General features: G+C 38.4%; 1 protein-coding gene across 1 annotated transcript in view; it reads left to right on the top strand.

The window, feature by feature from the left end:
• atp9b (ATPase phospholipid transporting 9B) overlaps nucleotides 1-13,565 on the top strand; it is a 320,223-nt gene that overhangs the window by 68,481 nt on the left and 238,177 nt on the right. The window contains exons 6-7 of the mRNA XM_028817197.2: nucleotides 7,847-7,905; nucleotides 12,926-12,977. Of these exons, the coding sequence (XP_028673030.1) occupies nucleotides 7,847-7,905; nucleotides 12,926-12,977 (111 nt within the window). The remainder of the gene's footprint in view (nucleotides 1-7,846; nucleotides 7,906-12,925; nucleotides 12,978-13,565) is intronic.

Below are 13,565 nucleotides of genomic sequence, written 5' to 3'. Positions count from 1 at the left end.
GAGACGCACACACACAAGCAAGAGAGAGAGACGCACACACACAGGCAGCGCAAGAGAGAGAGACGCACACACACAGGCAGCGCAAGAGAGAGAGACGCACACACACAGGCAGCGCAAGAGAGAGAGACGCACACACACAGGCAGCGCAAGAGAGAGAGACGCGCGCACACACACAGGCAGCGCAAGAGAGAGAGACGCGCGCACACACACAGGCAGCGCAAGAGAGAGAGACACGCGCACACACACAGGCAGCGCAAGAGAGAGAGACACGCGCACACACACAGGCAGCGCAAGAGAGAGAGACGCGCACACACACAGGCAGCGCGAGAGAGAGACGCGCACACACACAGGCAGCGCGAGAGACGCGCACACACACAGGCAGCGCGAGAGAGAGACGCGCACACACCCAGGCAGCGCGAGAGAGAGACGCGCACACACACAGGCAGCGCGAGAGAGAGACGCGCACACACACAGGCAGTGCGAGAGACGCGCACACACACAGGCAGCGCGAGAGAGAGACGCGCACACACACAGGCAGCGCGAGAGAGAGACGCGCACACACCCAGGCAGCGCGAGAGAGAGACGCGCACACACCCAGGCAGCGCGAGAGAGAGACGCGCACACACCCAGGCAGCGCGAGAGAGAGACGCGCACACACCCAGGCAGCGCGAGAGAGAGACGCGCACACACCCAGGCAGCGCGAGAGAGAGACGCGCACACACCCAGGCAGCGCGAGAGAGAGACGCGCACACACCCAGGCAGCGCGAGAGAGAGACGCGCACACACCCAGGCAGCGCGAGAGAGAGACGCGCACACACCCAGGCAGCGCGAGAGAGAGACGCGCACACACCCAGGCAGCGCGAGAGAGAGACGCGCACACACCCAGGGAGCGCGAGAGAGAGACGCGCACACACCCAGGCAGCACGAGAGAGAGAGAGACGCACACACACACACAGGCAGCGAGAGAGAGAGACGCACACACCCAGGCAGCACGAGAGAGAGAGACGCACACACCCAGGCAGCACGAGAGAGAGTGATGCACACACCCAGGCAGCACGAGAGAGAGAGAGAGACGCACACACACACAGGCAGCGTGAGAGAGAGACGCACACACCCAGGCAGCGTGAGAGAGAGACGCACACACCCAGGCAGCACGAGAGAGAGACGCACACACCCAGGCAGCACGAGAGAGAGTGACGCACACACCCAGGCAGCACGAGAGAGAGTGATGCACACACCCAGGCAGCACGAGAGAGAGAGAGACGCACACACACACAGGCAGCGTGAGAGAGAGATGCACACACACACACAGGCAGCGTGAGAGAGAGACGCACACACCCAGGCAGCACGAGAGAGAGAGACGCACACACCCAGGCAGCACGAGAGAGAGAGACGCACACACCCAGGCAGCACGAGAGAGAGAGAGAGACACACACACACACAGGCAGCGTGAGAGAGAGACGCACACACCCAGGCAGCACGAGAGAGAGTGATGCACACACCCAGGCAGCACGAGAGAGAGTGATGCACACACCCAGGCAGCACGAGAGAGAGAGAGACGCACACACACACAGGCAGCGTGAGAGAGAGACGCACACACACAGGCAGCGCGAGAGAGAGGGCTGGACGCATAAGGTAGGAAGGCAGTTAAAGAATGCACTGGGCTTGATTTTGTTTTCACTTCTGTTTACAGCGATCGGTTCATAGCGTGCATTGTTGCAATGTTACTTTTCTTGGTGGTTTGTTAAATTATGGATTTTTTCAAATGTTCATTTTTTTCCTTGTGCTTAAAACTCATTAAAAAAAAAAGTGTTTTTAGCCAGCGGTTGGTATTGCTATAGCGTGAACTATTGCAGTGTTAGTTTTCTCTGTTGTTCAAGGTTTTCTCAGTGTTATTCAATGTTTTTACATTTAGTTTACTATTACGCTGTGCATTCTATAGTTTAATTAACTATATTTGTGCTTAAAAACAATATATATTTACATTCAGTTCATATGGTCTGGAACGGATTAATTGTATTTACATACAATCCTATGGAGGAAATTGCTTTGGTTCACGACCAAATCAGTTTACGACCAGAGTTTTGGAATGAATTATGGTTGTGAACCGAGGTTCCACTGTATACCATAGAATGCACAGTGTAATAGTAAATTAAATGTTCACTTACTTCTTCTGTAATATTTACTTCTTCTGCTTGGGCTGGCTCGTGCTCTCTCTCTCGCTCTTGCTCGCTCGCTCACTCACTCGTGCTCTCTCTCTCTCGCTCACTCGCTCGTGCTCTCTCTCTCTCGCTCACTCGCTCGTGCTCTCTCTCTCTCGCTCACTCGCTCGTGCTCTCTTTCGCTCACTCGCTCGTGCTCTCTCTCTCTCGCTCGCTCACTCGTGCTCTCTCTGTCTCTCTTGTGCTCTCTCGCTCACTCTCTTGCACTCTTTCGCTGCACAGGGAATGCACAGGGAGAGACTGAACATGTGCGGAAATCATTGGTGTGTACAAACCGGAAGGGAAACTGGCTTGTTCGTCACCCGAGTGTGTGGTCCGTGAACAGATGCAAAAGTTTGGCGAACTTTTTGGTCGTAACCCGATTTGTACGTGGTCCGAGATGTTCGTGACCCGAGGTTCCACTGTATGCAAATTGGCTGTTCTGAGATGTGATGTTCAGATGTTTCAGTATAACTTTGGATGCTTAACCTGTAATACAAATTTATATAGGGCTGTTCTCTGTCACCAGTTCTTATTGCAATTGCTATTGAACCACTGGCTATTTGTCTTTAGCAACAGTTTCGAGGGAAGGAATGGAACAAAAAATATCCACCTATATGAACAATATTGTTATCTTTACTACTAATCCAAACCTATTATTACTGATTTTACTTAATCTTCTAGATCAATTTAATAAGATCTTCCCACAGAAACCTATTGTGGTGGGAACTTTTATCTGTGTTCTACATAAAGACATGAGATTACAATTTTTTCTTTGCCATTACCACAAACAATTCAGGGTATGTAACAGGTTTGAAAATAAAATACATACTGTAGTTAAACTGAATATCCTTCTAAAACTCTTTATACTTTTTCACAGTATTCTTATATTTATATTAATTACATTTTATTAATACATTTCCTTTTCAAAATTGATTGACTGAATTGCAAGCTTGTTTATATGGATGGCAAAGACAACAACACTAAAGATCAAAAACAGACAGTGGCATGACATTATCTGACTTCCAACTTTACTACAAGGTTGCAGATATTCATACAGTAATTTGGGACAGTGGAAGAAGTTCCACTGTTCTTATTTAGTCTTGGAAAAAGTCTTGCTTGAATTCCCCTATATGTCTTGGTTTGTGTTCCAGTCAGCAGTTAGTTAGCAATCAGATGGACCATCACTTGATCAAAATATGGACCCTGTGCTCTTTGCTGTACAATTGCAGTGAAAGTGATGTCTGATGCATGTACATTTTTCAGTTATAAAACAGGTTATCATAATCTTATGCAGTTTCATACACTCATTTATAGCAATCAGTTCAGGCCTGCATGAGATGCACCCAAATAAGATTTTGCTGGTGAGCTGTTTCTTACTTTCTTAAAAAACAAACAGAAAAAATACGGATTTTAGATTGCTATAATGACATTATTTACCTTGGATGGGGGTGGTGTGGGTAGATTGTTTTAGTCACGTTTTTACTTAAAAACTTTTTTTTGTAAACAAATCAGGTCAATTTTTATCTAAACAGTATGAACCAAATCACTGCCAGAAGTAAACTTATAGAATATGTAAAGGTATCATTTTTTTATGTTTAAACTAACAGTGCCGTTTTATAATTAGACAATCCGTGCAAACACCTCTCTCCAAAAGGTAGCCTATTGAAAAAAAAAATAGTAAGCAAATAAGTAAAGGACTAAAGGTAGTGACTGCTTATAACATGAATCATAAATGTCAGGCCCAAGATTTGTAAGGTGAAGCAGGCAATGCAGTAGAAGAGGACATCAAGCTAGCAAAAGCACTGGGATGATTGTGGTTTAGGTGTGTCCACAAATTGCTCATATTTGAGAATTTAACCAATACCCTTTTGAAGTATTGCTGTCAAATAGGTATGTTTAAGTCTTAAATCTTTAATTTGTGTCAAAAGTGCAGGAGCTTGGGTTCAATATAATAATAACCATCTTTAGTATTATTCTTTTTCAATAATCTTATCCAAGGTCACTGCTTTTTCAAAAATACTGTAACTGTGAACTGTCACTTGCCTGGAACAAGTGCATCTAATGAAATCAATCTCTTGACGTAGTGTTTTAGTGTTCATTCTGCACGTATTCATTACACTTACTGCTCATTTTTTAAATTAACATTTTAGTTACTGTGACCTGATTTACATTTTTTCTAATTTTTGATCCTCTGATTCATTGTTAAACAAATTAGAGGTGTGTTTCTACTTTGAGCTGGATAACTATCTGTTGATGTAGACCTATATGCAAACTCCATAAAGACCCTGAGTAAGCTTCTAGTCTGACATGAGCCTTGACTGTGTGAAGCGGGAATGCTAATTGTTCATCTCTGCTGTACCCACCTTACAAAAAACCTGATTAAAGCTAAATGTATACAGATAACATTTGTCGTGTTCCTGTCACTTGATTGCAAGCTACATACATCCTGAATTTCTCTCTCTCTGTACCTGTCACTAGAGGACAGACATACAAGAGTGTTGATGATAATGACGGCAAGTAGTCAAAATCTTTGAGAAATAATAGTTTTGTTGAGAAGTAACACAATCATAATGCAGATTAATGTAATTGAGATTTTTTGTGAGTAGTAGGATTAAGAGTACACATGTTTTGTTATAACAATGAATACAAGTATGTTTATATAAAACTATAACACGATCATAGGATTACATCTTGATTAAATCCGTTAACGACAGTAGACGATTATGTTCTTGAATAATTTTTTTGCTCTAATTTTAGCCTAATCAAAACATATACTGTACGTTCTAACTATAGATCATTCATAATCAAATAATGTGCATGAATTTATTATGGACCTTTCACCTTTTTACATTTTATTGAAAAAATAATATCTCTTCATTTACCTGTTTAATGAGAATACATGTACAAAATGATATTCAATATAGTTTGACTTAATGTTTATGAAATTATGGCTGTTTTTTTTTCTCTAGGATCATGTTTTACATCTGTATCCCATTTCAAGATTTTAAAAGCTGTGTTATTTAGAAACTGTTTAAGGCTCAAAGGAAATGCTGCATACATTTTTCCTTAATTAAATGGCTCTTCAAGCTGTTTAAGCCCATATGCTGTGAGATTACTGGTAAAAGTATTTCAGAATTCTCCAGTGAGATACCAATGACCCCTAAAGAAAGATGTTATCTTCACTGGGAATTATTTTGAAACAAGCGTAAGTGGGTATTAAATGGATATAATTGACAGTGACCTGATGTGCCATGTTTTTCATCTTGATCTCATACCAGGAATTATAATGGCAGACCACATTTGCATAAGAATTAGAGTTGAGTTTTTTCAGGAGAATGTGCATTTTTATTTGTATGTCTCAGTTTTAGTTAGACATTGTGATATTCTTATTTTTTTGTATTAAAATTATTTAATTGATGGGTTTCTGTATTTAGTTTCCAGTGTATCATTTTAGATTCATGATTGTGAATCTGAATATGTTTATTGAACCTCATATGATGAACTTCTTTCAAAGCAGTTGGTCATGTAGTAGAATTGTTTATAGTGTCTAAACGACCGGAGTCCAACTCATCCAATTTTGTACAACAGGTTACCAAATCCACTATGAGCATAATGCTTATTTTTTTTTTTTGTAAAAGATTATTTTGATGGAAATCTAGAGCACAAACAGAGAAAGAAAGTTTGGACAGTTGCCTTACTCTAAATGACATAATCTATGCACTCCCTACTAATAATTCCATGTATTTATCGATTACTAATTTATGTGAAGGTTTGTGGTATTTTTTAACCGTCATGGTAGATGAGCAGCAACATGTTTGTAAATATTAAGTGCAGACTGAAATGTGCATTGTATCACTTTTATGAAAAATATAAAGTTTTGAATTGATAACTCCTGACGCTTCGCAGATCCACCACTCTATCTGTGTGAAGTTTTCTGCATTATGCCCCCCACAATATCCCTGAAGACTAATTGCAGATTCCAAACGGTCTCTGTTTTGTGTGAATATTTGTGTGAATGGACCCTGCAATGGACTGATGCTCTGTGCACACCTGTCATCCAACACTTTATACCCCAGAATTGGATTAAGCAGCAGGTTTGAGAATGTTCTGTTACTTTATATATTATAATGTATATCTGTATGTGGTGCCTTATAAATGTAATGACACACATACCAGACTATTTTCTTATTTCAACAACCAAGCCCTTCTAGGCTGCCTAAACCTGTTTTAAAATTCAGTCATTTCAGGATTTATATTTTATATCTGGATGTTTTTACTTAATCAAAAGCTGTTTTATCAAATATAAGTATCTTCTCCCATTGCCAGATAATTTTGGTTATTTCAAGCATATATTTCCAAAAAATTGTTTTTTTTTTTTTGTTTTCTCTCTCTGTCTTCAGAGGCATTTTTTCACAGTTATATATACATACATACAAATAGAATCATCATCACCGGTTTATCAGCCGTTCTCCTCATGTACCCAGGTTAGTTAGATTCCCACAAATCTTTTTGTTCCCCTATACTCTCCATAGTCCTGGCCATCCTTTCATGGTGAGACCCCTACCTTTCATGTCATCTGTCACCATGTCCAGCAATGTCATCATTGGCCTCTTCCCTTTCATTTCTATCTTGGTGCACCTTTGTACCCATAAACCCTCTGTCTTTTGCTCTGCATGTCCAAACCAGTTTGGTCTTATCTCTCCTTGGCATAATACATATTGCCTCCACACCAAGTCTTTATGTTAAGTCAGAATGTATCTTCCTCTCACTCTCTTCCTTCCAGCTTTGCTTCATGTTGGGCTTTCATTTGCTATAGGGTATACTTTTCCTCACAAAACTTTCATAAGCTTTTCCTTTCAATACATTAGACACTCCCTTAGAAACGAGAATGGGGAACAGCTCCAAGAATTTCTTCCACACGCCTTCCAATTCTGCTGATGACTTAATTTAAACTTGGTACAAAGCAGTCCATCACTTTCACACACTTTCTACCAAGGTTGTGCTCCCCATATGCAGACAACTCTTTAACCCACTGCATCATTTATGTACCCACTTTTAACAACCCATGCATTGTATTGAGTTTCTCCTGACACCTCTACTGCATGTGTCACATGGCCGTGCACCGAACTATTCCATGTCTTTTGCCCCTTTGCCTCCAACCATCACGTTGCTGTTTTGCGGATTAATCTTGAAACTTCTCATTTCCAAACTAGCTTGCCATTTCAGTATTTTCTCCTTCATTTCTGTTTTACTTTTTGCCATCATTATGAGATCATGGACATACAAATCCTTCCATGGCAATCCTTCATGCATTTTTCCCATTCACCACTTCCATTACCATCATGAAAAGCGACTGACCTCAGAAAGGATCCCCAGAGCAGCCCAATTTTTTTTTTTTCCTCAGAGCATTCTTTGTTGCCATTCCCTTTCCTGACAACTGTTCATGCTTTCTCATACATAAACATACATAATTAAGAATTAGTTGTAACAAAATTAATGGCAGGATGTGAAGAACCTGAGCGAGCAGAGTTAAATAAAATTTTGCCACTGTGAGAAGAGACCACATGAAAATGGAAAAATGGAATCATCTAGCCTAAAATGAACTTCTGTTATAGATTAGTAATACCTGCTTGTTTTTTTAGGTAAAGTGCAAATGAAGAGCTCTGACATACAAGTGGGAGACCTAATTATAGTAGAAAAGGTTTGTCTTTCTATTTTCTCATTTACAACTTAGTTTTTGTTTTGATACCACATTGCTCTTGAAATGCATTGTGCTTGTGAAACTTTTTCTGTACTTAGTTGTCAAGTATGCTGTGTACTTATAACTGAAGAAACAAGTGTCCCGATAATAGTGCAGTGTACTCCGAATCCCAGTGCGGATTTAGTGGCAAAATAATACGTGTGTAACCTAGACATCTTGAAGCTAAATATTCTGCTTTTTATTTTATTCTGCAATGTGGTGTGTTTCCCAAAAGCATCATTATGCTAAGCACATCATAAACTTTAATTTAAGATTATTTGGTAATTTACAAGTGTTTACCAAAATCCCTCCTAACTAAAATAATGCTTTAAATTCTTTGTAATCTATGTATTACCCAACCCACTGATTAATCTTTAAGTAATAGTAGTAGTATTAGTAGTAGTTATAGTAGTTGTTGTTGTTATAGTATAATACATTTTATTTATATAGTGCCTTTCCCATGTGTAAATCCCATCAGAGATGCTCAAAAAGATACAAGAGGAATGAAAGTACAGAAAAAAGATGATAATATAACATGGAATACAAACTAATATCAAGACATTAAACACCATATACAGTTAGGTCCATAAATTTTTGGACAGAGACAACTTTTTTCTAATTTTGGTTCTGTACATTACCACAATGAATTTTAAATGAAACAACTCAGATGCAGTTGAAGTGCAGACTTTCAGCTTTAATTCAGTGGGGTGAACAAAACAATTGCATAAAAATGTGAGGCAACTAAAACATTTTTTTAACACAATCCCTTCATTTCAGGGGCTCAAAAGTAATTGGACAATTGACTCAAAGGCTATTTCGTGGGCAAGGCCGTCGTTATGTCATTATCAATTAAGCAGATAAAAGGCCTGGAGTTGATTTGAGGTGTGGTGCTTGCATGTGGAAGATTTTGCTGTGAACAGACAACATGCAGTCAAAGGAGCTCTCCATGCAGGTGAAAGAAGCCATCCTTAAGGTGCGAAAACAGAAAAAACCCATCTGAGAAATTGCTATGATATTACGAGTGGCAAAATCTACAGTTTGGTACATCCTGAGAAAGAAAGCAAACACTGGTGAACTCAGCAACACAAAAAGACCTGGACGTCCACGGAAGACAACAGTGGTGGATGATCGCAGAATCATTTCCATGGTGAAGAGAAACCCCTTCACAACAGCCAACCAAATGAACAACACTCTCCAGGGGGTAGGCGTATCGATATCCAAGTCTACCATAAAGAGAAGACTGCATGAAAGTAAATACAGAGGGTGCACTGCAAGGTCCATGAGTTCAAGACTTCAGGCTGTCATTGCCAGCAAAGGGTTTTCAACCAAGTTTAGAAATGAACATTTTATTTCCAGTTATTTAATTTGTCCAATTACTTTTGAGCCCCTGAAATGAAGGGATTGTGTTACAAAAATGCTTTAGTTGCCTCACATTTTTATGCAATCGTTTTGTTCACCCCACTGAATTACAGCTGAAAGTCTGCACTTCAACTGCATCTGAGTTGTTTCATTTAAAATTCATTGTGGTAATGTACAGAACCAAAATTAGAAAAAAGTTGTCTCTGTCCAAATATTTATGGACCTAACTGTAAATGATAAATACATTAAGCACAAAGTTCCAAATTAGAGTAAGAAATGATACATTCTCAGAAAATGTACAGTATTAATATTTATCCTTTATTATATAGATAAATTGTTCTTTTAAAATCAGTGTTCTAAGGTTGCAGCTAGCTTTTCTTTGACAATTTCTACAGTATATTGCAAATTCTTATCGAGAGATGCAGAAAGAAAGAAAACTGAAGGACAGGACATTGGATTGGACTGTTTAAGGAATGATGGTATGGCTGCAGTGTAGAAAACTGACTAAAAATAACGCCCATTGAATTCACCGTCCGTGTCCGTGAACACCATGTCAAGAATTGTCTGTGAAGATTCTCAGTCATCCAAGTGAAATTATCTGGTAGTTGAGTGATGGCAAACTGGACTTCTTTCTTGTTAGGTAGATACGTTTCACTGCTCATCCAAGCAGCTTCTTCAGTCTGAGGAATATTGTTAGAGACCACAAATTTATCCTCCAGGTTCGTTTCACTTCACACCTGCCCTGAATAGGCTCCTTGAGTAAAACAAAGGAAGGTGAAGGTGTGGGTAGATGTAACAGTCACACCTTCACAGGGCAGGTGTGAAGTGAAACTAACCTGGAGGATACATTTGTGGTCTCTAACAACATTCCTCAGACTGAAGAAGCTGCTTGGATGAGCAATGAAACGTATCTATCTAGCAAGGAAGAAGTCCAGTTGCCGTGACTCAACTACCAGATATGTCAAGTATCCAACACTTAAAATCAATGGCTTGTAGCTGATACCCATTCAGACTCCCAACCTCTTGTGGCCCAGTTGCACACACTGTAAAACTTCTTTGGTTTGAACATAGAATGGACTCACCAAAGACTTTTTATAGATATTGTGGCAAATTGACCATGGAGTACCATGATGCCTTCATCTGCTCCACTGTTTATGAAGGCAGAAAAAAGCCAGTTTGTTGGATGGCTACTGAGTAATGGCAGGTATCCACTTTGAGCAAACCTGTTAACATTCGTAACTAATCTCAAATGCCAGCCAAAAAAAAAAAACAAAACATGATGCATCAGCAGCGCTATATAAATGTAATGTATTATTGCACTGTGGCAGTTGTCTGTTAGAGTAGGCATACACACACCTAATGAAGAGGTTCTGGAGGCTGGAAATGTCAAAATTCCTGATTTTTGAGCATAGGGTGTATTTCAGGCCGAAGTGGAGGATAGGCAGGATTGTAATTAAAACATTTTGTTTTCATTTTATTTTACTCGACTAATTCCTTCTGTATTTTATGATTAAACACACTGTGCACAGTTTGAAGGATTATGGAAAATCTTCAATATATAATGGAATTTATTTATTGATCTTTGTTTAAGAATCTTAGAAAAAAGCAACAATTACTAAACAATCTAAAATTTCCTGCAGGCTGATTAAGTGATGTTACAGTTGGATTGTGAATGTATAACTATTTATATTCTTTTATCCATTTTGCCTCACCTTTGCTCCTTCTTGCTTTTGGGCTGCTACAACAGCCACACTCATGTTGTCATTTGAAAGAAGGACAAGTTCTTCTTTAGAAAAGTGTTTTCTTTTATGCCATGCGTCCATTATTTCTTTTGTATTCGTTTTATCAGTATTAACTAACTGATTTTCTGGATCTTTATACTTTTTGCCTTATTGATTATTAAATAATGATGTCACGTTTACTTCTTAATACTTTTCATAAAGTAATTTCCTTCGACCGTAGAACAAAAATATCACCATATGATGAAAGTGTTGTCAGTTATTGTTTTTTAGTTGTAACGTTTTTTCAGAAGGGTTGAAATTAACAAAGAAGTAGGTTATACTCGGCAGTCAAATGCCCGATTAAGGCCACATGCGCACTACTACGTTTTTGTTTAAAAACACAGACACAATCACTACAATTCTGCCTGTGGCATGCAATGTTATCATTCTTTCAAGGATATTTCAGTTGATTCTCACATGCTCGATGTAAGTGAATGTCTGTGTCAGATGTGTTTTGTTTAAGTATGTTGTTTTTAAATGATAATGTAGTAGTGTGGATGTAGCCTAAGAGGGTATGTGGAAAATCCAGGAAAATGTATCATGTTACATATCGTAAAGTTAATCGTTACTCGCTGAGATTCTTTGTTTCAGGAAACTGACTTTACTACCAAAGAAAAATATTTCTTGGACTTGCTTTTTCATGGCCATGAGCTATATATTTAGTATATCTAGTTCATATTTATATTTAATAACTATATATCTGAAAAAAATCGGATTAGGTCTAATCTGTCCATTTTAAAATAACTCCCAATCTAGTGTGCTGTTTGCAATTTGGAATACAGTGTATATTGTATTTTGTAAGGCCATTTTTATTGAAAGTAATAAAATATTCTCAGTAAGTTTCAACTGAGAATTTACAGATTTTTGATTAAATCGGTTTGTATTGTATAGTTTGGTATAAGGTCAGTGGTAAAACAAAGGCACTTATAGTTATGTGCAGTATTTCTAGCATTATTGCAAATTCTTGATACCAAGTTAAAATATTAAGGGTTGTGGTTGGGAGCATCCTGAACAAGAATTAGTTCTCCTCGTGTTTTGGTAGTTATTTTAGAGTTTACTGATGAAATGAAAGTTTATGGCAATGTGGATTTGAATCATGTTTTGGCATCGTTGTAAGTTTATTTTGCTCATAATATCTGCAGCTTTTTCCTTAGTTATACAGTAATTTTTGTATTGTTTGGAATGTAACTTGCAATGTGTTAATTATAATAAATGAAATTACTATGGCAATAAAATTTTACTTTGACAGTATAATCAAGTATTTTTTTTTTAAGTTTATTGAGACATAAAAGTGCAATTTCTCTTTGCTAGCTGACCACTTTACTTGGTACTAATGTATATTAATAATTTTATTTCCTTTTTGTAAACAATATCAATAGTTTTTTGTTTTCTTCTGAAAATATTTACCCTTGATATTTTTCTCGTTACTATTACAGTTTTTGTCTGTAGTTTTGTCTCCAGATGTTTGTATTATTAGTATGTATTATATTTTTCTAAAGACGGGCTTATTAAGGCACCATTTTTTCCAGCAGAAGAAATATAAAAGTAGTGGCTCTGAGGCTACAGATCTGTGCTGGTATCCAGAAGGTTGCCGGTTCGAATCCCCGTCACTGCCAAAAGAGATCCTACTCTGCTGGGCTCTTGAGCAAGACCCTTAACCTGTAATTGCTCCAGGGGCGCTGTACAATGGCTGACTGTGTGCTCTGACCCCAAGGGGTATTGGAAAACTAACAAATTCCTAATGCAAGAAATTGTATAAGGCGAAAATTAAGAACAAAAAAAATAAAAGAACAAAAAAAAAAGTTAATATTTAGATTGTTATTTTTGCTTCTTTATTTTAGAATCAGAGGATCCCTGCTGATATGATTTTCCTCAGGACATCAGAAAAAAACGGTTAGTATTAATATAGAAAGAATGCTTCAATGTAGAGATGTGTAGCAATGATCTCTTTCTTTAACGCTTGTTTTCCTCTGTGTTAGTCCATTTTTGTTTCCAACTTGGAGCTGATGTTAACATGCACACCTTTAAATTTTATTTTAGACTTTCATTGTCTGCACATCCTATAAAGCTGCAGTTTTCTCTAGTACATATTCTGTAGTAATAATGTTTAGATGTTAGAAGTTTTAACTACAGTGCATTAATAATGCTTCCTTTAATTAGTCATTGTTTCTTTTTTATACCTCGATATACAGAATGTCCTTGGATGCATTGTTGATAAAGTTATCTTTTTATACTTCTTCATTGTGAATATGTGTGTCCATCAGACTTCTGTCAATTAATTCAATTAGGGTGACTTTATTTTTATAGCACCATTACCACAAGAGGCTTTAAAGGGCAAGTGAGATTATAATGTGGTATCAAATAACCACATTTTTGGTTTCTCTTTTGCTTTTAAGCAGTTAGAGGTTATTTTGCACTGATAGCCATATTACTTCCTTTTGAGTCCAAATGACATGGGAAGTATTAAATTTAAAAAAAAAA

This window comes from Erpetoichthys calabaricus, chromosome 13 (assembly GCF_900747795.2).
Source record: "Erpetoichthys calabaricus chromosome 13, fErpCal1.3, whole genome shotgun sequence".
Lineage (NCBI taxonomy): Eukaryota > Metazoa > Chordata > Cladistia > Polypteriformes > Polypteridae > Erpetoichthys > Erpetoichthys calabaricus.
Note: the sequence above shows the minus strand (reverse complement) of the source record. Positions and strands in the feature narration are given on the sequence as shown.